A 27,755-nucleotide genomic window follows, 5' to 3' on the forward strand; every position below is an offset into this window, starting at 1 on the left:
TACAAAGAGTATTGAAAAAGGTTTTTTTTCACTCAAAAACAAGTTCAGAGATGTTCAATATGGCCCCCTCCAGACACTCGAGCAATATCAACCTGATACTCCAACTCGTTCCACACTCTCTATAGCATATCAGGTGTAACAGTTTGGATAGCTGCTGTTATTTCTCATTTCTAATCATCAATGGTGGCTGGGAGAGGTGGCCGATACACCATATCCTTAACACACCCCCATAAGAAAAAATCGCAGGAGGTAAAATCAGGGCTTCTTAGGGGCCAGTGATGAAGTGCTCTGTCACGGGCTGCCTGGCGGCCGATCCATCGCCTCGGGTAGTTGACGTTCAGGTAGTTACAGACAGATAAGTGCCAATGTGGTGGCCCTCCATCCTGCTGAAATATGAATTGTTGTGCTTCTTGTTCGAGCTGAGGGAACAGCCAATTCTCTAACATCTCCAGATACTGTAGTCCAGTTACAGTAGCACCTTCGAAGAAAAAGGGACCAAAACCTTTATTGGCTGAAATGGCACAGAAAACGTTCACCTTAGGCGAGTCACGTTCATACTGAGTTGTTTCCTGCGGATTCTCCGTGCCCCATATACAGACATTGTGACGATTGACTTTCCCGTTAGTGTGGAAAGTTGCTCCATCACTACACACAATCTTTGAAATGAAAGATTCATCTGTTTCCATTTGAGCAAGGATAAAATCACAGAAATCGATTGTTTTAATCTTATCAGCTGCAGACCATGCTTGAACTAATTTCAGATGATAAGGTTTCATAACTAACCTTTTTCGTAGGACTCTCCATACAATTGATTGTGGAATTTGCAGCTCTCTGCTAGCTCTGCGAGCTGATTTTCCTGGGCTGTGAACAAATGCTTGCTGGATGCGTGCTACATTTTCATCACTCGTTCTCAGCCGTCCAGAACTTTTCCCTTTGCACAAACACCCATTCTCTGTAAACTGTTTATACCAATGTTTAATACACCACCTAACAGGAGGTTTAACACCATATTTCGTTCGAAATGCACGCTGAACAACTGTCGTCGATTCACTTCTGCCGTACTCAATAACACAAAAAGCTTTCTGTTGAGCGGTCGCCATCTTAGCATCAACTGACGCTGACGCCTAGTCAACAGCACCTCAAGGGAACAAATGTACAACTAAATGAAACTTTATAGCTCCCTCAATTCGCCGACAGATAGTGCTTAGCTCTGAATCGCCCTGTATATTAAGAACAGCAGAGGACCCAAGACTGAACCTCGCGGCACCCCATTCTCGATTGTTCCCCAGTTTGAGAAATCACCAGTTTTTTGCATATTATGTGAACTGCTTATTTCAACTTTCTGCACTCTTCCAGTTCAGTATGATTTAAACCATTTGAGTAGTGTCCCATTCATACCATAGTACTTGACCTTATCTAGAAGTATTCCATGATTTACACACTCAAAAGCCTTTGAGAGTTCACAAAAAATCTTAATGGGTGATTTCTGGTTACTCAGAGCATTTAATATTTCATTAGTGAAAGTATATATAGCATTTTCCAATGAAAAACTTTTCTGTAAACCAAACTGACATTTTGTTAAAACTTTATTTTACAAATGTGAGAAGCTACTGTACAATACATTACTTTTTCAAGATTTTTGGGTACGGCAGTCAGAAGAGAGATTGGGCAGTAGTTGTTGACATCAGACGTATCCCCTTTTTTATGCAGTGGTTTAACAATGGCATACTTCAGTCTATCTGTGAAAATACCCTGCTTCAGAGAGCTATTACATATGTGGCTAAGAATCCCACTTATCTTTTGGGAACAAGCTTTTATTATCCTGCTGGAAATGCCATCAATTCCATGTGAGCTTTTATTCTTGAGAGAGTTTATTATCTTCCTAATTTCAGGAAGAAAGGTGGTTGCAATTTCAGTTGTATCAAGTTGCCTCTTCCATTAACTGCCTTGCTTCTTCTAATGTACATTTAGATCCTATTCTCTCTACAACATTTAAAAAATGATTTTTCAAAATGTTTTCAACTTCCAGCTAGTTGTTTGTAAAGTTTCCATTAGCTTTGATATTCCAAATTGTTTTGATTTTGTTATCAGAGGTATTAATCTCAGACATGATGCACATGCTTATGGACTTTTTAATAACTTTCCTTAATGCAGCACAGTAGTTTTTTATAATATTTGGCTGTTTCTGGGTCATTACTCTTTCTTGTTGTTAGATACAGTTCCCTTTTGTGGTTACAAGATATTTTTATTCTTTTAGTAAGCCAAGGTTTTTTGCAGGGTCTCTTATAATTTGATTTAACTACTTTCTTGGGGAAACAGTTTTCAAATTCTCTTACAAGTGTATGATGAAATTAGTTATATTTTAAATTAGCATGGGTTCCTTGCACACCTCATCCAGTCTAACTGCTTAAGATTTTCCCTGAAATTTCTAATTGTTGAGTCATTAATTGAACACACAACTTTGGAGGGTGGTTTTGAATTACTGAATGGAGCTGTCATATACTGTAACTAGCTGAGCACCATGATCAGAGAGGCCATTCTCAATAGGACAAGAAATAATGTTTTTTTAACTTATCTTGGTCTATAAAAGTGTTATCTATGAATGTGCTGCTGTCTTTTACTACCCCAGTAGGAAAATCAATAACAGATGCCAAATTGAAAGAACCGAGCAAGACTTCCAGGTCATTCTTCCTATTACACTCTTTCAGTGACTCAACATTGAAGTCCCCACAAATAATAATTTGCTTTCCCCCATCTGACAGATAGCACAACAAGGCATCCAGGTTCTCCTGGTGTGATACTGGTAAAAAGAGTAGGACTATTGTGCTCCGTCACATCCACTTTTATAGTGTCCTTCACTTCTTTGGTTGGACCAGATCTCCATTTGGCCACACATCCCAGTGAGTTTGTTAGTTTCACTTCTCTGTCTTCCGTAATAGGCTAACTAGACTCCTCCCTGCTGTGCCACCTCCTTATTCTTCAGGATAAGAAAATTAAATATTCTTCTTTAGTGTGTATATCATAGCAGACTTTCTGATGCCTACACTAGTATTTTCAACCCCCCCCACCCCACCCCACTTCCTGGCCACACTAATGTCTACAAACATTACTTCTTGGAAGAAGGAAGTTTCATGTGGGCTGATAACTCTGAAGTAAGTTTAACTATTTTTGGTACATAGGTAAAATGGAAAATTAAATTAGAAGTTGATGAAACAATAACTTTTTCCTTCATTTTATACACCATTGTTGCTGTAAACATAACACGACAGCAAAAATATAGATACGAGAAAAACTGCTCCAACAGAAAATAAAAGTTAATAACCATATATTCAGATTCTTGTGGAATGATGGAGCTGTCAATTAATTACTATACCTCAAAGTTACCTATCTGACAACTAACCTTGGAACTGACAATTTTTTCTGAATTCACATGTGTACATCAAACGGGAGTTTTCGGAATGACTGTCAATTTATGAAAATTATTCTAGGATAGAGAGTTAAATAAAGGTATGACTGTTATGTACTACTGAGAAATTTCGGGTTGATGGACATTGCAGTAGTCTCTCTGTTCTTCGTATTGAAAAACGGAAGAATGATGTAGGTCTGAATTACCTGCACAATTTCAAGTCACAACTCATGTAGCGTAAATGAAACTTCAGGTGGCTATTCTTGTGAAAACTATGCAATTACAAAAATACGTTTGCAGTAATATTTTCTAAGATAAAATCTACTGGCGCAGAAAATTAAGAGATGCAGAGATAAGGCGATTTAAAAAAAAAAATAGATTATCTGAGAAAGTGCACGATTTGGCTCATTTACATGTGAAAAATACGTCGAAAGGACAAGGCCCTAATACGACAAACCTATTCAAGATATTTTACGGCAAAATTTTCAAACTGAACTAACAGTAAACCACACAAAGCAACCACATTTTGGAGTTTATGAAGGCCATTTACGTTCTGCTTTACTTCATGCGCTGACCTTATTCGGCTACATGGCAACATGAGTCACAATAATTTCAAAATGAATAAGAAGGCAAGGAAGTACCTTTGGATTTGCTGTAATGGATTTATGTAGCTGTCTTTCCATTCACGGAGGAAACTGATGGAATCTACGATTGATACTTGTTAATCCGCATCTATCCTTTGAACCAGTAACTCCAACATTTGTAGGACTTTCTCATTCAACAAGGAGCGCAGTTGAAATTATGGAGCAAACGAGCAACTAAAATTCGCATTAAGACTTTTCTACATCACAATGCGCGTCAAAGGATTTTTAAATTACACATTGCCAGCAAAGCCAATGTGTTGTTTACATGCGCTGTATCACAGAACACCAAAATATAAGAAGAGCGAGACCCGTGTTTTTACGATACGGAAACAGAGAACGACATGGCGCGAACATCTTTGTTTTTAATTTGAAATGTGCGGGGTGGGTGACATTTATGTTTCATTATTTACTTTATGTTCATGACTTGTAGTCTAGCAGTGCATACCTGGAAACTGAAACGTTTTTGTGACCTCGCAAATTTATGCATTCGACAAATCTCAATCAAAAACTAAGATTAACTTTTCGTAGATGGGGTTCACACGTGTAAAATTTTGTAAGTGGCTTCGTGGCCGCCTTTTGACTGTAAAATTATTTATTTGTGGAACCCAGTATTGCAGTTCAGACCGTATAGTCAATATCAAGTGTTAATAATTGCGCCTTAGCAATTGTTACAACTTAAAAATCGTTTGACACCACATGTGGCAGCAGATGGTTTCACCACGTTGTGATCCTGATTATGACTTCTTGTGTGTATTGCATATTTTGAATTGCATTGTCAGTTTGTTGCTCGTACAATGCTTTATTTTTGCATGCAAGTTTAATAATGTGTGGAGTAAATGATCCTATATTTGTTTTTGTGTCATATAAAACAGAAGACGGTTTTGTGGACATTTGCCCCTGCCCATGAACCCTTGTGTGAACTGCTCGATTTAAATGCGCTGTAAGTATGTTGCTGGTAACATTACTTTTGTTCACACCCGTTTTGCGCACATTCTCGCATTTAACGGACAACTACATATTAGCAGCTTATGACAGAACTGGTATTCAACTTTATTATATGTAGTCAAGGAATTAGTATGTATTTCTGTTTTTAATGGTGTTGCTTTTTGCTACTTTGTAATGTCACTGACTGACGCATTCTTCCCTCTTGTTGTATTTGTTGTTTGTTGCTGTTGCAGTTTTCAATTTTGAGACAGGTTTGATATAGCTCTCCGCTCCCCCCCCCCCCCCCCTCCCCTCCACCCACACACACACTTCCCACTATTACTAAACTGGTGATTCCTCGAAGACAGAATGTGTCCTGAAACTTCCTGGCAGATTAAAACTGTGTGCCCGACCGAGACTCAAACCCGGGGGACCTTTGCCTTTCACGGGCAAATGCACTACCAACTGAGCTACCCAAGCATCCTCAGGCTGTGAGGACGGAATGTGAGTTGTGCTTGGGTAGCTCAGTTGGCAGAGCACTTGCCCGCGAAAGGCAAAGGTCTTGAGTTCAAGTCTCAATCCGGCAAACAGTTTTAATCTGCCAGGAAGTTTCGTATCAGTGCACACTCTGCTGCAGAGTGAAAAATTTCATTCTAGAATGTGTCCTATCATCCAATCCTTTCTTCTAGTCAGCTTGTGCCACAAATTTCATTTCTCCCCAATTCTATTCAGTACCTCGTCTTTAGTTACATGAGACCCCCTTCTAATCTTCAATATTCTTCTGTAGCACCGCAATTCAAAACTTTCTTTTCTCTTGTACATCTTGCGCACTATATGGCAGAGTATTGTCACACTTGGCCCTCCCAAGGCCATCAGTAATGACATTTACTCCTAGTACCTTGTGTCAACTTAGGTCATTCTTCCTTAAAAGAACAAACAATGGAACAGTAATAATGTACGCACAAGTGTTCACATGTTATTCACTGGTACCCCAAACAATATATTGTAGCAAAAATCAATGTACTACAGTTATCCTCCCATGCCCATGAATATTTAAAAGCAAATATTGTAGTACACAGTCTCATGCTGTCATCATTGGATTTATTAGTAAGTTCCACATGCCGTAACTAGAGTTCACGAAATACAGTAACGTTAAGTATCATGGAAGTACGTTCACAGCATACTCCATAATCCCAAGTACAAATATGCGTGTTGATATAGGATATTTTTGCTGCATTATAGTACCTGGCATAAACAACAACTGGTATGTGTTGTGTCCCTAATTCTACCAAGCATACTCACTTGGAAGATGCAACGTCATTCAGAGCAAAACTGCACACTCATTGTAGAATGAAGGCTTTCACGACCGGGTGACATGGCTGTTGATATACTTTCCGGGATGTGAGGTCGTGGTCCAAGAACTTTTTCTGCTCCTTACGTTTCGTCCAGGACTGCGCTGGACTTCCTCAGAGGCGCTGCTCCGCTGAGTCTTGCCGACACCCGACCAGTCAGTCGGCAAGACTCAGCGGAGCAGCGCCTCTGAGGAAGTCCAGCGCAGTCCTGGACGAAACGTAAGGAGCAGAAAAAGTTCTTGGACCACGACCTCACATCCCGAAGAGTATATCAACAGCCATGCACACTCATTGTAAAGATGTAAAAAAGTTGAATACCAGTTCTATCAAAAGTTGCTTGTATGGAGTCCTCCATTAAATGTGAGAAAGTATGAAAAAACATGCAAACTAAAATAAAGTAGAATACAGACAATATGCTTACAATGGATTTAAATAAAGCAGTTCTCACATGGATTTTTATTGTTACCTGAACAAAGTATTATTGCATTTGGCCTCCCTTAGCCATTATCAGAAATAGACAGTGATGTTACAGTAAACAAGTACAATGGTGACTAAATAGTTGACAACAGTATTATTGCAGGTGGGAGTGAGTGCGCTTCTGTCAGGTTAAAGACAGTTTTTATCACGATATTTCAGAAGGGAACACTTAACCACTTGACAATATATGGAAAACTGTCCGAAATCATTCACAGGGTCACCACTGCACTTGTCAACTGTAACTTCACCATGCGTTTTCGCTGGGAGGCCAAGTGCAATATCGTGGTCGAGTAGTACTCCACACAATATGGCAAAATAATAATAATAATATCATCATCCAGCAGTTTATGAGCAAGAATATCCACACTGCAAATCAAAGAGTGCAACCAACACTCTCATGAAGTCATAATTAGGTACTATACATAGTGTTATGAAGTCAGCTTCTGTTTTGAAAGAAAACAAAACAAATATGGAAGACTTTAAATCACCTAGCAAGAAACTGAGATGATGGGCTGATAAACTTACAGGGCTTCAAGTGCCCTGGCAGTGAACCAAGTTTATATGATGTATATGGATATATAAATGATATATGCATGAGATATACCCACTTACAGACTATTTTCCAAAGTCGTTTGGGGTCAAGGAAGTCCTGCAGTGTGTTCAAATTGAGATCGACAATTGAAACGCGTTTCTTTGCAGTTGTCATCTTCAGTGTACAGGGTTAAATGCTCCAGATTTCAGATAAATAAATAAAAAAATGTTCTACAATGAACGGTATTTTTATGTCACATGTGTGCTTATATGGAATCAACTAAAAGTCTCATTATTTGAAATACTATCGCAAATGACATTTTGATATGTAATGTGATATAATAGAATTTAGTTGACAAAAGGAGGTAATATAAAATGCAGCAAATGAAGCAGGCAGTAGGGAATACAGATTTATGAAAACAATAGATTGACAGAAAGTGCAAATTGGCTAAGCAAGAATGGCTAGACATCAAATGCAAAGGCTGTATAAACATGCATAACTAGGTGAAAGATAGACACCGACTAAACTAAAAAAGACTTTCACAGAAAAGAGAAGCAGCTGTATGAATATTGAGAGCTCTGATGACAAGCCAATACCTAAACAAAGAAGGAAAAGTCAGAAGGTGGAGGCATACAAAGGAAATGAACTAGAAAAGATATTATCAAAAGAGAAGAGGAAGTGGATGGAGACTATATGGGAGATATGACACTACAAGAAGATTTAAAAAGTTAAAAGGTGAACAGTAAATAAGTATAAAAGGAAACACCAGGAAAAACTTTAACACTAAAGTCACAAAACAGTGGTTTTATAACAAACAAAATAAAATAAAATTAGGATTGTATTTATTGGTCCTGTTGTCCACTAAAGCATCTTTTGCATAAGACATTGGACAAGTCAGTTTATAAATGGACTTCTGAATGTAATTTCTAGGTATACTTATTTACAGTTACACATTAGATATTTATATAACTCACTTCATAAAATTAAATATTCTTCGGTGGAGTAAATGCAGTAATGCTGCAAAGTAGTTGACAGGACTACTAAGAATAACTTGAAAAGGTATTTCATATTGGAAAGTGATACAGACACAGAGTAAAATATAGAATTGGGAAATATAATCTAATTCCCTCAGCATCACTCAACTTAATTCGACTACATTCCATTATCCTCGTTTTGCTTTTGTCGATGTTTATCTTATATCCTCCTTTCAAGACACTGTCCATTCCATTCAACTGCTCTTCCAAGTCCTTTGCTGTCTCTGATAGAATTACAATGTCATTGGTGAACCTCAAAGTTTTTATTTCTTCTCCATGGATTTTATACCTATTCTGAATTTTTCTTTTGTTTCCTTTACTGCTTGCTCAATACACAGATTGAATAACATAGCAGATAGGCTACAACCCTGTCTCACTCCCTTCCTAACCACTGCTTCCCTTTCATGCCCCTCGACTCTTATAACTGCCATTTGATTTCTGTACAAATTGTAAATAGCCTTTTGCTCCCTGTACTTTACCCCTGCCACCTTTAGAATTTGAAAGAGAGTATTCCAGTCAACTTTGTCAAAAGCTTTCTCTAAGTCTACAAATGCTAGAAACGTAGGTTTGCCTTTCCTTAATCTTTCTTCTAAGATGAGTCGTAAGGTCAGTATTGCCTCACGTGTTCCAACATTTCTACTGAATCCAAACTGATCTTCCCCGAGGTCGGCTTCTACCAGCTTTTCCATTCGTCCATAAAGAATTCGAGTTAGTATTTTTCAGCTGTGACTTATTAAACTGACAGTTCGGTAATTTTCACATCTGTCAACACCTGCTTTCTTTGGGGTCGGAATTATTATTTTTTCTTGAAGTCTGAGGGTATTTCACCTGTCTCGTACATCTTGCTCACCATATGGTAGAGTTTTGTCAGGACTGGCTCTCCCGAGGCCGACAGTAGTTCTAATGGAATGTTGTCTACTCCGGCGGCCTTGTTTCGACTCAGTTCTTTCAGTGCTCTGTCAAACTCTTCACGCAGTATCATATCTCCCATTTCATCTACATCCTCTTCCATTTCCATAATATTGTCCTCAAATACATCGCCCTTGTGGAGACCCTCTATATACTCCTTCCACCTTTCTGCTTTCCCCTCTTTGCTTAGAACTGGGTTTCCATCTGAGCTCTTGATATTCATACAAGTGGTTCTCTTTTCTCCAAAGGTCTCTTTAATTTTCCTGTAGGCAGTCTCTATCTTACCCCTAGTGAGATAAGCCTCTACATCCTTACATTTGTCCTCTAGCCATACCTGCTTAGCCATTTTGCATTTCCTTTTGATCACATTTTTGAGACGTTTGTATTCCTTTTTGCCTGCTTCATTTATTGCATTTTTATATTTTGTCCTTTCATCAATTAAATTCAGTATTTCTTCTGTTACCCAAGGATTTCTACTAGCCCTCGTCTTTTTACCTGCTTGATCCTCTGCTGCCTTCACTACTTCATCCCTCAAAGCTACCCATTCTTCTTCTACTGTATTTCTTTCCCCCATTCCTGTCAATTGTTCCCTTATGCTCTTCCTGAATCTCTGTACAAAATCTGGTTCTTTCAGTTTATCTTAAATTACCACCTTTTTGCAGTTTCTTCAGTTTTAATCTACAGGTCATAACCAATAGATTGTGGTCAGAGTCCACATCTGCCCCTGGAAATGTCTTACAATTTAAAACCTGGTTCCTAAATCTCTGTCTTACCATTATATAATCTATCTCCCTTTTCCTACTACCGAATTCCAGTTACCCATGACAATTAAAATTTCATCTCCCTTCACTATCTGAATAATTTCTTTTATTTGATCACACATTTCTTCAATTTCTTCGTCATCTGCAGAGCTAGTTGGCATATAAACTTGTACTACTGTAGTAGGTGTGGGCTTCGTATCTATCTTGGCCACAATAATGCGTTCTCTATGCTGTTTGCAGTAGCTTACCCGCATTCCTATTTTCCTATTCATTATTAAACCTACTCCTGCATTACCCCTATTTGATTTTGTGTTTATAACCCTGTAGTTCCCTGACCAGAACTCTTGTTCCTACTGCCACCGAACTTCACTAATTCCACTGTATCTAACTTTAACCTATCCATTTCCCTTTTTAAATTTTCTAACTTACCTGCCCAATTAAGGGATCTGACATTCCACGCTCCGATTCGTAGAATGCCAGTTTTGTTTCTCCTGATAACGACATCCTCTTGAGTAGTCCCCACCAGGAGATCCGAATGGGGGACTATTTTACTTCCAGAATATTTTACCCAAGAGGATGCCATCATCATTTATTCATACAGTAAAGCTGCATGCCCTCGGGAAAAATTACGGCCATAGTTTCCCCTTGCTTTCAGCCGTTCACAGTACCAGCACAGCAAGGCCGTTTTGGTTATTGTTACAAGGCCAGATCAGTCGGTCATCCAGACTGTTGCCCTTGCAACTACTGAAAAGGCTGCTGCCCCTCTTCAGGAACCACACGTTTGTCTGGCCTCTCAACAGATACCCCTCCGTTGTGGTTGTACCTACGGTACGGCTATCTGTATCGCTGAGGCACGTAAGCCTCCGCACCAATGGCAAGGTCCATGGTTCATGGGGGGGGGGGGGGGGGGGGCGTAGTGAACACATTATTGTGGCCAAAATAGGCACGAAGCCCATGCCTACTACAGTAGAACAAGTTTATATGCCAACTAGCTTTGCAGATGACGAAGAAATTGAAGAAATGTATGATGAGATAAAAGAAATTATTCAGGTAGTGAAGGGAGACGATAATTTAATAGTCATGGGTGATAGGAATTCGAGAGTAGGAAAAGGGAGAGAAGGAAACATAGTAGGTGAATATGGATTGGGGCTAACAAATGAAAGAGGAAACCGCCTGGTAGAGTTTTGCACAGAGCATAACTTAATCATAGCTAACACTTGGTTCAAGAATCACGAAAGAACGTTGTATGCATGGAAGAATACTGGAGATACTAGAAGGTATCAGATAGATTATATAATGGTAAGACAGAGATTTAGGAATCAGGTTTTAAATTGTAGGACATTTCCAGGGGCAGATGTGGACTCTGACCACAATCTATTGGTTATGAACTGTAGATTAAAACTGAAGAAAGAGCAAAAAGGTGGGAATTTAAGGAGATGGGACCTGGATAAACTGAAAGAACCAGAGTTTTTACAGAGGTTCAGGGAGAGCATAAGGGAACAATTGACAGGAATGGGTGAAAGAAGTACAGTAGCAGAAGAATGGGTAGTTCTGAGGGATGAAGTAGTGAAGGCAGCAGAGGATCAAGTAGGTAAGAAGACGAGGGCTAGTAGAACTCCTTGGATTACAGAAGAAATATTGAGCTTAATTGATGAAAGGAGAAAATATAAAAATGCAGTAAATGAAGCAGGCAAAAGGGAATACAGATGTCTCAAAAATGAGATCGACAGGAAGTGCAAAATGGCTAAGCAGGGATGGCTAGAGAACAAATGTAAGGATGTAGAGGCTTATCTCACTAGGGGTAAGATAGATACTGCCTACAGGAAAATTAAAGTGAAATGTAGAAGAGTGAAAATATTGAGTTGTGTTTGGTCATCAAATATTAAATCAGGACAGAGGTCGTGATTTGTATTGATTTCTAGGGTTTTCCAACAAATTGATTTTTTGCCCTTTGCTGTCTTAGTGTAAGCCATGGGACTCTGGCTGGTGGCTATGGCCCTTACTTAGTAACACCTGCAAGCTCAGCTGATGTGGAGTCATAATTGTGCAGCCTCCAGCTGCATTTGTGTCCAGCCAGCCTAGCTGTCTCTGCCTGAGTGAGTGACTGATATAAAACTTATCACTACCAGGGCAAGTAATTTTGTATACCCCACTGTTGGCTAGTAAATGCGTCTTATCTTTTCTATAGGAAATACAATGGGCTGTACTGTTCCTCACATAGTAAAAAATTCTGTAGTTGCAGGATTTCAGTGTTTTCGCTACACTTCTGCCATGCACCTCATGGTGGTTTACAGAGTATAGATGTACAGTAAAATTTTCAAGTTTTGTTTCCGTGCCCCACTGTAACCAAAAGACAAAATCCTAATAATACACATAGACAATGTCCTACCAACAAGTGGTACACTCCTAAACTTAACAAACATAGGATACTACTACTTATTCTGAAGGATAAGTCTAATAAAAGTGATCAAGACAAAGCAAATTACATAAATATGAGAAAACTTTACAAATCAGAAATAAATGGGGCTAAGTGCAATGCAAATGATGAGTACGTTTTGAATTCCAAAAATAACTATAAAGCAGCCTGGAATGTCATAAAACAGGAAATTAATAACATCAATAAAGAAAACAACATCACTATAGACTGTGATACACTGAATGATTATTTTGTAAATAGTGCCACTACCATTGCACTCATTGACTCTACCATAGATGCAGAAACACTACTCATCCATACAAAACGGACTAGTGAAAAATTTACTTGGACCCCTGTCACCCTAAATGACATTTGCAAACAGATAGACAAAGTAAGCAATTCCAAAACAGAAGGCTATTATGGACCCACTAATTTCATCATAAAGTGCATAGCAAAGGAAATCAGAATGCCATTTCTCTCACTGTCAAACAGAGTGATAGATGAAGGAATTTTTCCAGAATGTCTTAAGCTCACAGTTACACTACCTATGTATAAAAAAAGGTGATAAAAACCTTCCAAACAACTACAGACCCATATAATAGTACCAATTATATCCAAAATAACAGAAAATTGCATACATATGCAGCTATACAGGTATTTTGAAAGCAACAAATTATTAAATGAACAGCAGGTCGGATTCAGGTCTCACCTACCAACTATAAAAGCAATTGAGGCTTTGGTGAACAATGTATATGAAGCATATGAAAAGAGGCTGCATATTTCTGGAACACTTACTGATTTAAGCAAAGCATTTGATTCAGTGTCTCAAGACATAATCATTAAAAAGTTAGAATACTATGGCATGGAGATATACCAATCACCTTATTCAAATCTTATTTAAGCAATAGATTACAGCTTGTATATGCAAATAAACATAGATCAGCAATACTCTCTATAAAAAGAGGAATACCCCAAGCCTCAGTTGTTGGGCCTTTTCTGTACATTGTCAACATTAACAATTTCTTGAATTATATACCGTATAAGAATATACTGTAGGCTGATGATATAACACTAATAACCTCATGCGACAATTTACAAACTGTGCTGGATATCAACAGAGAAATAATGCAAATGACTAGTCACTGGTGTCAGGCCAATCAACTGTGCATAAACAATAAAAAAACAGAAGAAGCAATTTTTAATCTAGAAGCTACAATTGTAAAAATAAATCAGTGAAACTACTTGGATTGCACATAGACCAAACACTCTTGTTGGAATAACACACTAATCACCTATGCAGCAAACTAGCCCGTGTACATTTTTTACGGTACAAATTAAGAAACAGTGTGAGCAAACAGCTGTTACTCCACTCATATTTTGCTTTCTTCCATTCCCATTTGGAGTATGAAATTTTGCTCTGGGCTAATTCCTCAGGGGCTAAATGTATTTTTAGATGGCAAAAGAGGGCCAACAGATGTACACTAGGATTAGCACCCAGAGTTTCCTGCAGAAACCACTTTAAATATCTCAGTGTAATGACAGTACCTAGCATGTACATATATAACTGTTAAATGTATGCTAAAGAAAATCTGTTACAAATTCAGCACGAGATGTGATGTAGACACAAACAATACCAGAAATAGTCACTCATTGGATTTTCCTTTCTCGAGGCTAGCTGTTGTCCATAATAACTATAAACATTTGGGCATAAAATTTTTCATTAAGTTGCCATACTCAGCTTGTGCAGCCCCATTTAATAAATTCAAGAGTGTATTGCAAAATTGGTTAAAATGCAGTGAATTCTATACAATTGAAGAATTCCTAGGAAATACTCATTATAATATAAGCTTTTAATAAGTGATAAAATAATATAAGCTTTTAATAAGTGATAAAGAAATGTTTTCAATTCTTAAATAAGCTAAATAATTCTGTGTATGTAAGTGTTTATTGTGCTTAACTGTAATCCATTATAAACTTTGGTGAAGCCAATTGTATGAAAAATACTGAAAGGTGAATAAAAAATTCTATTCTATATTCTATTCTATTCTATTCAAAACAGCAAGCTCAAAAATATTAAACTAATGACATTGTGGGGACACTAGCATGAGTAATGCCTCTAACCAGACAACACATGTAGCTGAGTGGAATAACTGGGTGGACTCCACAGACTTCAGTGTAGAACCTTGTATAGTATGGATGACTTGTACGTTGGGTTATGAGCAATAAAGTAGTATCAACGTGTCATCTCCATTATTGGAATTATCCCTGCACCCCTAGGGGAAGCTACTTCACTGGGGGTCTGCGGTGAAAACAATGTTCAAATGTGTGTGAATTCCTAAGGGACCAAACTGCTGAGCTCATTGGTCACTAGTTGTACGCATTACTTAAAATAACATAAACTAACTTATGCTAAGTACAACACCCACACCCATGCCCAAGGAAGGACTTAAACCTCCAGTGGAAGGGGCCACACAGTCTGTGACATGATTCCTCAAACTGCGCGGCAGCCTGCGATGACTGTGTAATGTGGCGGGGAGATATTTTTGGATAATATGCAGTAACAATGCAGCTACCTTGCATCAGTAATATCACATCACCAGCTCCTCAAGACTGCACCTCAAGGGTTCGTGTGACTGATGTGCATAATCAGTGTAATCATTCCAATAATTGTCAACTAGTGCTCAAATACAAACTGAATGTGATCATGGTTGTTGCTTCTCAAAAGATGCATGCTCCAGCACGCCTCAACAACGGCTGCCATTGAAGAATCTACTGTTGGATTTTGTACAAGATTCCATGTCAAGTGCATCAGTTCATGATTGAGCAGGAAGGTTGGATTAAATATGAGCAATAATGCAACTTCTGAATCAGCCTCATTGTGAGCACTATTAGGAAATATGACTGCCATGCATGGTGGAGTGCAACAAGGCCATGCATAAATGTATGCAATTGCTTGGTTCATAATTGTGCCACTAATGCCCCATAGTACTTCAGTGCTTACACCATTTTGTATGAAAGCATCAGTGCAACCACAACTCAATCTTACTTCAGTTCTCTGACTAGGCAAACAACACAAGCTGCTACTGTTCCAACTGGAACAAGTGGCAATTTGGTTTGTTACAGTAGGATGTGTTATTTCATTCATGAGGATTTTTTGGATGATCACTCTGGATTTGTGACATTAATATGCCACCTAGCAGAGCACACTGATCTCATTAGTGACATCATCCTTGCACTGGCCGATTGAAACAAATATAAAGTGGCAAAAGTTCTCTTGCTCCTATGCTTGTCGTGCACCCCAACAATAACTAAAACAGGCCATCTATTATGGTGTCCCAGCTGTGGCACCAGCAATGGATCCTAATCAATGCAAACCTCATGCCAGCTGCTGCATTATGAAATCTATAGATTGTCAACCATCTGCCGCAGATACTCTTCACCACAGTTCTCATAAAGCAGAGCTGCTAGAGAAGAAGCTGTGCCTGACAGACAGAATGTTCACTGTGCTACAGTGTACACAGCACATCAATGTTCTGGACAATAAGATGCCATACTGCTCTAGATATCAGTTGAACACCGTGCATGCCAAACTGCTCTGACCTGTGTTGAAAGGCCATGATGGTGACATCCACTCTGTGGCAAGGATGCCAACCTGCAGGAGTGATAAACATACCACCACTCAAGTAGCTGGCAATGATGGGCCATGTGCCACCACCATGTCTAGGTCACCAAATTATCCAACGAAAGTGCTGGCAGGTTGATAGTCACACAAACATACACACAAAATTCAAGCTTTCGCAACCAACGGTTGCTTCATCAGGAAAGAGGGAAGAGTGCACACACACACACACACACACACACACACACACACACACACACACACAGACACCAGCAGACATTTGTGCCGCACCTTTGGCACTTGGGTTTAATACTAGGCAGATGTCGATCAGCACGACGTTGTAACAATGATGTAGTGACACATGGCAACCACTTGCTTTTTTCTCTCGAAAACTATCGCGCTCACAAAAGCTGTGTAGCACCTATGACAGAGAACTTTTGGCTGTTTATGAGTTTATCAAATTCCTCAGACCTCATCTGGAAGCTAGAGGCTTGATCACAAACTGCTAACTTGTAAATCTTTCACCAGAACAATACAAACTGTTCACCTAGGCAACACAGTCAGCTAATGTTCATCTCACAATTCAGCATGGGTGTGCGAGACTATTCTGGCATCGACAGTGAGGTGTCTGATAGTTTGTCTCAGGTTGGTAGCATAACTAGCATGTTTGATCATGAAAAACTGACTGCTGCTCAACAATCAGATCAAGAACTAGAGGGACTGTTATCAGCAGGAACATTGGCATTGGATCAGTAACCTATTAAAATTCCAGGGAGCAATATCAAGTTGTATAGTGACATGACCACATTGAAAGCACAGCTATTCCTATCAGTTGCCTTCAGGTGGGACTTGTGTCACCTTGGTATTCGAATGATGACTTGCCTAGTGATGAATCAGTATGTGTGGTTAGTTAGTTACATATGTGCTCCATTAATCAATCTCACGGAAACCATTATGATGTGGAATATGTCAAGTGCAGAAATACACACATGAATAAGCATAAAATTTTTATTACCTATCCCTTTCCCTTAAATGGTACAAAATGCATATATTATACCTATAGATTTATTTATTCCTATTCAAGAATTTATCTATGGTATAGAAAGAGTTGTCAAGGAGATTTGGTTTCAGTAAATTTTTGAAACTATTACTGCTGTCTGTCAGACATTTTATGTCATCTGGTAATTTATCGAAAAGTTTTACAGCATCATATTTTTACCTCTTTCTGTGCCGAGGATTGGGTAAGTAGAGGATAGTGTAAGTCAGTCTGTCTTCTGGAACTATAATCATGAATGTCATTGTTGTTTTTAAACAGTTCCATGTAGTTGAGAACAAATTTCATTGCTGAGAAAATGTACTGTGAGGCTTTTGTAAGAATTACTAACCTTTTAAATAGATGCATACAAGATGTGCGACTATGAGCCCCACACATTATACTAACCACTTTCTTTTGAGCAGTGAATACTTTTTGCCTAATTGTTGAGTTGCGTCAAAATATTATTCCAAGTGACATCAGAGAGTTAATGTATGCAAAGTATCTTAGCTTGCTAATTTCTATATCCTCAAAATTGTCAACTATTCTGATTGCAAAAGAGATAAAAAATACAAATTTTCCAGTTAAGATTCTCATCTACATATACACCCAAAACTTAGTATGCTCTACCCTGGCTACTGATTTCTGTTGATGTGTTATATTTATTAAAGGAACTGTACTCCTTGCAGTAGAAAATTAGATGTACTGTATTTTTTTCGATGTTCAGAGCAAGCCCATTTGCAGAAAACCTGTTAACAACTTTTTGAAGACATTATTTGTATCATTTTCTATTGGAGTTTATTTTACTGGATTAATAATGGTGCTTGTACCATCAGCAGTGTCAGTTTAACTTCTTGTTTCAGATAAGGAGGGATGTCATTCACACGTATCAAGAACATAAGGGGACCCATTATCAAACCTTGTGGAACACATAATGTAATTTCACCCCAGTTAGATGAAGTGGCAAACATCCTTGACTCCCTTAAATCATATAAAGAAACTTTTTCCTTCCTGTTCTGTAGATATGAGATATGACTTAAACCACTCATATCCTGTTCCATTTATACCACAGAATTATAATTTCTCTAACATACGTCATGGTTCACGCAATCAAATGCTCTGGATAAGTCACAGAAAATTCCTGTTGGTGACATTTTACTATTTAGAGACTATTATGTGGGCAGTGAAATTGTATATTGCTGTTTCATTAGAACAGCATTTTTGAAATCCAATCTGTGATTTTCTAAGTATCCCATTATTGTTGAGATGGCTAACCACTCTTGAGTACATCACCTTCTCGACAATTTTTGAAAATGCTGTTAGACAGGATACTGGCCAGTAACTATTGACATCTGTGGTGTCCCCTTTTGTGTGGCTGGGTGTACACAAAGATTGCCGTGAATGGGCGAGATGTTGTCTTAAATGCCAATGCGGCAAGATACACTGCCAATGCAAGCACCAGTAGGTAACTTTCTGATCACAGTGGACTGTTTCACTCACTTTCACATTGACATCATCAGTCCATTGCTGTCATCTGATGGTCAGTGTTACATACTTACAACGATAGACCATTACACTTGCTGGCCAGAAGCTGCACCAGTGAACATTATTACAGCAGAAACTCTGACTTTTGTGTCATTTTAGGTGTCAAAATTTAGCTGTGCATTACACACCATGACAGTGAGAGGACAGCAATTTGAATCCAACCTGTTCAGACAGCTCACAAAGTTTTGTGGCACAACTTACGATAAAACGATGAGCTATCACCCAGCCGGTAATGGGATGATCGGGAGATGGCATGGTTCACGTAAGGCAGCATTAATGTGCCATGACACTGAGTGGACTAATGCTCTTCTGATGGTACCACTCAGCCTCAGAAACATTTTCAAACCAGATCTAGATGCTTCTTCAGTGGAACTGGTGTATGGCGAGATGTTGGGGCTTCCAGGAGAATTCGTGGAAACAAATGCTCTCACACAGCCAAGGGATGATCACCCAGAATTGCTACGCCAAATGTGAGACCATGTGGCCTGAATCCAACCACACCAGCCACACAGTCATGGTACAGCTACCACCCTCATGCATCAAGACTTGAAAACCTGTTGTTGCACCTGCCACACTCAGGACCCTACCTTGTTTTCACTACAGAGAGAAGACAATTGATATTTCTATCAATGGAAAGGAGGCCACTGTTTCTGTAGTTAGGATTAAACTGGCATACATCTTCCAAGAAGCAACAATGCCAGAGCCTCCAAGACTATGGCCTCACCCAACAGCTGCCTCATCAACTCCTTCACAGCTGCCAGTACAGATTACAACAGCAGCGGACCTACCAATGCCATCCAATCTCCAGCCTGCTATATGAAATAACGCTCTGCTTCCACCGTTGAGGCTGGTGAGCTGACATAATGCAGTTATATACTATTGTATTGTGCATGTAGTCTACGTGTGTTTAGAAACAGTCACACTGTCAAACATTTTGCACCAGCCACCAGAGGCACTGTGTTTTATATATGTGTGTTTTGTTTTTGTTATTCTGTGAGTATGCTTTTTTATTGTTTTATAACTTCCATGCTGGAGTTAGTTCATGCAAAGTTATGAGATCATGCTAATGTTTTTGTTTGCTGCATGTTAAGTTATTTTCAACTGCAAGCTCAGAATGGTCAAACAAACTGTGTAGCCTTTGCCATCTCCTGTGGTTGTGATCAATAAAGCTAACATTAATATTGTTCAAAGGAGTTTTTGAGTAGTGTGGTTCCATCAGTTAAGTACAGTACAGTTGAACGACAATCTGCCCAGCTTGTACTGACACCTCTCCTAACCAGCTAACAGGTGTTTGCCTCTACTGTTCCCAAATCCTAGCACATTACTATTTGTTCCATTTTATTCCCTATCGCTATGAAAGCATCAAGACCTGTCGTTGAACTAATCAAATAACTCGCTTCCCCCTTCCCATTTAACTCAGTCTTGTTTATGTGCACATTGAGGACTCAGCTCTATAACATAAGAACTGTAAGTCATTCATTATGAGAACATTATAGGCCATTGGTTTTGTAATGTAATTTTATTCATTAGAACTTCATTTAAAGATATTGTCAGCAGGTCATTATGAGTAATTAACCATACTAGTTGGAAATTTGGCAATAGGAATTAACTTAGTGATAATGTTACTGACTGTAATAAATTCCTATTGGAATACTTTTTAAGATTTTGTATGTAAGTTTAGTATTAAGTACGTCAACAGTAACTAAATTCATGGGTCTTTGATGTTGTATGTCTTCAATTCGTTAATAAGCCATACACTTACTGAAGAAATTCAGTAACTGCAGTAGATGTGTTGCAATCTTTCCTAAGGCCATTATTTTTCTGTTGGCATTTTGCTTTTTGTAAAGTGAATAGAGAACTGAGAAAGGATAACACTTTCAAAAATCTTACTACATACAGGGATCAGTGATACTGAGCTGTAGTTTAAAACCTCTCTTGTATTTCCACTCGTATGCACTGACTTAAGGGTTCTTATTTTTAGAGTTCTTGCATAATATTTCTGCTCTAATATTGCAGTTTATGAGGTGGCTTAGTAGTTAAACGGTTTCTTTTATGCATTGTCTTATCTACAGCACTTAACATTTTAACCCTATCTATCTGAGTATATGTTCTTTAACATGGGAATTATGTTGGTTATTTCATGTTCATTAATATCCTCAAATTCAAAATATGCTGTTTGAGTAATGTGATGTGATATCTCTTGGCGCCATTCTATAGCCTGTGTTGCATTGCCTATTGGTAATGTGAAGTGTTTATTAAAAAGGTTACAAAATACATTTACTATAATACAACAATATTATGAAAAGGATGGTTGCTACTCTCATACAGCAGAAAGCTGAGTCATAGATACGCACAACAAAAGACTGTGAGAAAGTGAGTTTTTGGCCAACAAGGCCTTCTTCAAAATTAGACAAAATACACCAGATGGTGGGGGTAAGGAGGAGGCTGGGGCAGGGAGGGCGAGGGGTAGCAGGGTAGAGGTTGGGGACAGTAAAGTTCTGCTGGTAGGAGCATACAAGAACGAGGTGGAGGTAGGTAGGGCAGCTAGGTTCAGTCGGGAGGTTAGATAGGGAAAAGGGGGGGGGGGCAGGAGGAAACAGAAAAGGAGAGAAGTAAAAAGACTGGATGTATTTGTGGAATAGAGGGCTGTGTAATGCTGGAATGGGAACAGAGAAGGGGTTAGATGGGTGTGGACAATTCACTAATGAAGGTTGAGGCCAGGACGGTACGGGAACGTAAGATATATTGCAGGGAGAGTGCCCACCTGTACAGTTCAGAAAATCTGGTGTTGGCAGAAGGATCCATATGGTGCAGGCTGCGAAGCAGTTACTGAAATGAAGAATGTCATGTTCTGTGGTGTGCTCAGCAACAGGATGGTCCAGTTGTTTCTTGGCCACAGTTTGTCAGTGGCCATTCATGTGGACAGACAGATTGTTGGTTGTCATGCCCATATAGACTGCAGCACAGTGTTTGCAGCTTAGCTTGTAGATCACATGACTGGTTTCACAGACAACCCTGCCTTTGAGGGATAGGTGATGCCTGTGACCAGACTGGAGTAGGTAGTGGTGGGAGGATGTGTGGAACAGGTGTTGCATGTGGGTCTATTACAGGGATATGAGTCATGAGGCAAGGCATTGGGAGCAGTGGTTGTGTAGAGATGAACAAGAATGTTGGGTAGGTTCAGTGGATGGCAAAGATCCACTAAGGGGGGCGGGTGTAGATGGGTGTCCGAGATTGGTGGAGGGGGGGTGGGGTCGGGGGGGGGGGGGGGAGGAAGGATAATGGGCATGACATTTCTCATTTCAGGGCACAATGAGAGGTAGTCAAAATCATGGCACAAACTGTAATTCAGTTGCTTCTGTCCTGGGTGGTACTGGGTCATGAGGGCGGGTGATCTGTTTTTGTACAAGACTAGGAGAGTAACTATGGTCTGTGATGGCTTCAGTGAAACCCTTAGTATATTTTAAGAGGACTGCTCATTACTACAAATGCAATAGCTACAGGTGGCTAGGCTGAATGGAAGGGACTTCTTGGTATGGAATGGATGGCACCTGTCGAAGTGGAGGTATTGCTGGTGGTCGGTAGTTTTGATATGGACAGAAGTACTGCTGTAGCCATCTTTGAGGTGGAGGTCAATATCGAGGAAGGTGGCTTATTGCATTGAGTAGGATCAGGTGAAGTGGATGGGGAAGAAGGTGTTGAGGTTCTTGTGGAATGTGGATAGGGAGTCCTCACCCTTGATATAGATCGTGAAGATGTCACAACAAATCACACCAGGTGAGGGGTTTGGGATTCTGGGTGATTAGGAAGGATTCCTCTAGATGGCCCATGTATCCATAGGATGGTGATATGGCAGTGCCCGTAGCCATACCCCAGATTTGTTTGTAGGTAATACCTTCCAAGGAGATTTACTTGTGAGTAAGGATATAGTTGGTCATGGCAACTAAGAAGAAGGTTGTTGGTTTGGAATCAGCCAGGTGTTAGGAAAGGTAGTGTTCGATAGTGGTAAGGCCATGGGCATTAGGGATGTTAGTGTAAAGGGTGATGGCATCAGTAGTGATGAGCAGGGTAACATGTGGTAAAGGAACAGGGACTGTGGAGAATTGGCGGAGGAAATGGTTGGTATATTTTATTCAGGAGGGTAGGTTGTGGGTAATAGGCTGAAGGTGTTGATCTACAGGGCAGAGAGTCTCTCAGTGGGGACACAGTAACCAGCCACATTGGGGCATGCTGAGTGGCTGGGTTTATCAGCTTTAGAAAGCATGTAGAAGATAGGAGTGTGGGGAGTGGTAGGGGTTAGCAGAGAGGTGTACTCCAGGGAGAGGTTCTGGGATGGGCCGAAGTATTTGAGGAGAGACTGGAGGTCCTGTTGGATTTCTGGAGTGAGGTCCCTGTGGCAGAATTTGTACATGGATGAATGTGACTGCTGGTGGAGTTCTTCTGCCAGGTAATCCTTGTGGCTCAAAACATTGGTGGAGCCTTTGTGAGCAGGTAGGATCATAAGGTCAGGATCAGTTTTTAGATGGTGGATTGTGGTTCTTTCTGTGGATGTAAAGTTAGTTTTCATGTTGAGGGATTTGGGGAATGCTGGTGACACACTGTTTGAGGTTAAGAAATTCTGGAAAGTTTACAAGAGGTGATTTGGGGACAGTGGGGGGTGGGTCACAGTTGGATGGAGTAGTGAACTTAGTCAGGCAGGGTTCAACATAGGTCTTTGGTTGAATCTGACTGGTAGTGTTGTTGTCAAAAAAGTATTTTCATTGTAGGAATGGAGAGAAAAAGAGAAGGTCTTTAACAAGCCCTGCATTATTGAATGTGGGAGTAGAGCAAAATGTGAGGACTTTGGAAAGGACTGATGCTTATGCGGGGTTAAGGATTTTGGAGGGAAAGTTCACAACTGTGGTTTGGGTCTGTTTATGTTCTGGATTCTGTGTGGTAGTTGGAGGGAGTTTTTGAGTGTGGGATAAATGTAGTACGTCTGCAAGACATTGTTTGTCATTTATGAGGGTACATGAGGGAGGGGAGGGTTGGTGGTTGTTGTAGAGGTGGTGAATGGTGGTTGTCCAAGGTGAGAGTAGGAAGTGAACAGGGTGGAGAGCTTTTTGATGTGGTGTAGTGTATGTTGCTGTAGTTCCTGGAGGGCAATTATTTCAGTGTGTGTCACTGGATCCAGGAATTAGGGTTTGTGTAGCAGGGGAATTTTGCAGATAAAGGGAAGGTATTTTAAGGAGGTTTGCATGTGATTGATGTGGTTTTGTGGGATTATGTTGGTGATGGTTAACGATTGGTGGAATCTGAAGAGATGGAGGCCATTGTGGAAGAAAGGATAGCAGCCAGAGATGGGTAACTTGATGGTTAGGCCATTTGGGGGGGAGGGGGGAATCCATGAACCAAGCAACAATGCGGGAACAGTGTATGGGACTGGGTTCTGGCCAGGGATAAGGAAACTTTTCTGTATTGACGCAGTTGGAACGTTCAAGGATTCATGGTGGTGGGTAAAAATATGTAAATAACATAGAATTACATCCAAAAGGATTCGGAAAAAAAATCATAAAAATACACTCGCATGCTTGGGAAAAATCATGAAAAGGATGAATTGGATTAAGTAAGGAGAAACAAGATTAAATCTGAGGGAGTAGGCCAATAGTTCAAGGTGAAAACCAAATGGATTGGTGTGCAGTCACAATGAGAACAAAGAAATAATAAAAAGATTTTAATGTGTGTTTGCTGGTCTGTGGGTGGATAAGTGTAAAGAAGGGGGATGGCAGATGTGATTAGGCTAGGTGAAGCTAGTGGGTGCAAAGTGGAATAGAGAGGAGAATGAGTGGGGGTTGTGGAGGTTTGGTAGGATGAGATACAAGTTCGTGTGGCACAGGGAAGATACAGGAAATAAGATGTGAAAATATGAGACATTGATGCAGGAATAGCGATCAATTTGAAGGTATAGGATTAATGATGCCAGTGATATGAGATGCTGCACCAGCAATTAGCATTGCCTTGCTGCCATCTATTGTGTGCGTCTGAGGTGATTGACACAGTGGGGCCCATAAGAAGAGCATGCATTGCAGTTTTTAAGGCAACAAGAGAAACTCAGGGAAGAAGAGAAAGAAGGCTGGATGTATATATGGCTCAAAGCAAAGTAATTATAATAAGTGTACACTCTGCTACCCACCCATTCCCTGAAGCTTCTGAGCATGATGCCATATAACCAGGTTCACGTCTTCCAGACTAGCTACAGGTATTGCTTGACAAGCCATTTCAGTTTCATTGTGCAGTTCTGTTAGTGTGCAGGCCTCTCTGCTTCACACAACGTTCGTGAGCATACCCCACAGGTAAAACTCAAATGGGGTTAAATCAGGAGAAAGCGTGGGGTATGTGATGGGACCCATTCAACCAATGCAATGTCCTGATGCATTATTATCCAGACTTGTGCACACATCCTTATGAAAGTGGGGTAGAGTGTCACCTGTTTCGAAGGAAAAAGATTCACCACCAAACAAAGCATGAATGTCGGTAAAACTGGTGAGTCCAGCATCTCCAGGTAACTCCTGCCAGTAAACATATCTTTGAAAAAGGAAGATCTAATCTGTCCCCTTGATGGTAACCTGCACCAGATATTAAGTCCAGGAGCACTGACTGCTCGCTCAACATAAACATGGACTTCATGGGGCCCAGTACACAGTACACATTCATGGATGGAAGAGAATGACCACGAGGGCAGTTGTGTTTTAATTTTTGTTTCTGCGACAATGATTTTATATCAGCTTGTCTGTCTCATGTATTGCTATATCAAAATGATTTATGCATGTTAAGCTACATTCAGGTATGTGGTGCTGTACTAATAGTAATGTATGTAGTGTATTTCATGTAAGCCCTCCCTCAAACCTGTCGTGTTATATCTTCACAGATCCGATGAGGGCACCTTTAGTGTGTTGAAAGCGGTCATCTAGTAAACAGTGTTTAAGCGATCTTGGCTTTTGAATTATTTATACAACAGAGTGATCGCCCCACAACACACTATGTGTTCACTGCAAAAAAAGAAAAAGATTTTATGGCACAACATGAGTGAAAGAAGGGTGTGGTTGAAAAGACACATCCTGAAGTTTCAAAGATTCCTCCATGTGGCAGTGAAGGGAAGTGTGAGCTTGATTGCAGTAGCCAGATTCAAGTGGACTTAGGTTGCAGTAGTTATGCAGAAATGAAGAGGCTTACACAGGATGGACTAGCATGCAGAGCATCATCAAATGAGTCTTTAGACGGAATAACATTACAACAAGAAATATTGATTCAACATTTTATAATAGTACCTGACAACAAGAGTTCATTGCCAAGGATGAAGAAATTTTTGAAGTCTATCTGCAGAAATAAAGAAAAAACTAAATCTCCTTTGGAAGGAAAGGTATTGAATTTGGCAATTATATCTCAGTTTTTTTATCTAATGTAATTGGATGAATAAAAAAATCTTATCACCAATCAGCAGCAGGAGAACATATGTATAAAAGTATTGGGAGTTCATCTGTCACTATCCAATAAGTAATTTCTTCTGAAAGAAACTGCAGCTATAGTTTATTCATTGCTAACTTTTGCTCTTTCCTATACCTTGCAGCATATTGAGTGTTGGAATAAACACTCTCCTCAAAAAAGAAAAAAGTCAAATTTGCAGGAAAAAATGAAAGATGGTGTAATATGTGGTGATTTTAATACTGATATAGGATGAGAGACACAAAGAAAGCAAAGATTTGAGGATCTGATAATACTACACAACATGAAAGCAAATGTAGTGGAACCAGCTTTCGTAACTGAGTGACTTACTGATAATATTACCACTAATATAGATAGCAATTCGAAGGTGTTTTCATTCGTGTTGGAACAAATTCCATCCGGAACATCAGTGAGGAAGAAATAATCAGTGAAACGTGAAACCTGATCCGATCAGCAGAAAGTGTGTATGCAAATTAAAAAATTGTCATTAGTGCAATTTTACACAGAAGGTCAGTAAGTGATACATACATAAATAAGATAAATAGTGGGATCAGGGAACAGTGCGACAAACTGGGTGCAATTTTTGTAGACTCAAATAAATTTGCAAGTGGTAGGTGTCTGGGAAAGGATGGGCTACGCTTGAATAGGTTAGGTTCAATGACTTTCAGCAAAATGATCATAGACATTAGCAGAATCATTAAAAGCAAGGGAAACTGACAACTTCCAAAAGGGGTGAGAAAACAAAAGTGGTGATCCAAAATGGAAACTGTAAATATAATGGAACAAGTGAGGCTCGTAAAAATATAAACAAACTCAAAAATTCTATCCTGATTCATCTAAATATAAAGGATTAGCTGAAAAATGTCCAAATCTAGGTTACTCTAAAATCGATGAACTGCAAGTTATACTTTATGAACTGTAGTAGTAGTAGTAGTAGTAGTAGTAGTAGCAGTAGTGGTTTACTCATCTGGCAAACATAAGGGTAGCAGTCTGCTTAAATGAACACTGGCTCACAGAAGAATGCGTAGACCCGCTTTTGTAGAAAAAAACAAAGCTTGTGGGGGCTCCTGTATCTTACTGCATGCCTCCTTAAACTTTAAAGTGAAAGAAGATTTTAGTTATCTAAATGAAGAATGTATTTTTTAAAGCTGTAGTGTTGAGCTGTGTGATTTAAATACTTTAATGATATCAATTTACAGAATTCCTGGGAGTTCTGGTACTAAATTTCTCTTAGAAAATTTTCAATATCTCTTAGATAAACTTAAAAAAAGGAAGCAAGAAAAATATTGTGATTGCAGGAGACTTCAACTTAAACACATTAATTGATAGCAGTGTCATTGAAAAATTTCACTATTTAATCCAAAAATCTGGTTTCAAATTGAACTTTAGTATGTGCACTAAAGAAAACTTCTACTTAGCAACCTGCATAGATAACATTATTACAAATTATCAGTTTGATGATACAAGAAAGTTTTGCCTAGATCACGCAGCTTTGTTTATAGAGCTCTCCAAAACGGAGAAACTAGAATCTGAATCTTATATAAGAAAGAATTTTAGCACAGAAAATTGAGAGTTGTTTTGTGATAAGTTAAATGTTACAAGCAACAAAATTTTTGATAAA

General features: G+C 39.3%; 2 protein-coding genes across 6 annotated transcripts in view; one reads left to right on the top strand and one right to left on the bottom strand.

Moving 5' to 3' along the window:
- Positions 1-4,366, bottom strand: part of LOC126335337 (protein Mpv17-like) — an 81,810-nt gene extending 77,444 nt beyond the window's left edge. The window contains exon 1 of one of the 3 annotated variants that reach the window (XM_049998506.1): positions 4,048-4,366. In XM_049998506.1, coding sequence (XP_049854463.1) covers positions 4,048-4,089 — 42 coding nt within the window. In that variant the 5' untranslated portion in view covers positions 4,090-4,366. Of the gene's footprint in view, positions 1-3,612; positions 3,751-4,047 lie in introns of those variants that run through there. The other 2 variants (XM_049998502.1, XM_049998500.1) reach the window with 2 other exon arrangements.
- Positions 1-27,755, top strand: part of LOC126335336 (uncharacterized) — a 206,969-nt gene that overhangs the window by 87,944 nt on the left and 91,270 nt on the right. The window contains exon 1 of one of the 3 annotated variants that reach the window (XM_049998498.1): positions 4,375-4,431. The exons of 1 other annotated variant lie outside the window; for it this stretch is intronic. The gene's annotated coding sequence lies outside the window, so the exon portion shown is untranslated. Of the gene's footprint in view, positions 1-4,374; positions 4,432-19,255; positions 19,503-27,755 lie in introns of those variants that run through there. One more of the 3 variants, XM_049998497.1, reaches the window with a different exon arrangement.

Source organism: Schistocerca gregaria, chromosome 2 (genome assembly GCF_023897955.1).
Source record: "Schistocerca gregaria isolate iqSchGreg1 chromosome 2, iqSchGreg1.2, whole genome shotgun sequence".
Taxonomy (NCBI): domain Eukaryota; kingdom Metazoa; phylum Arthropoda; class Insecta; order Orthoptera; family Acrididae; genus Schistocerca; species Schistocerca gregaria.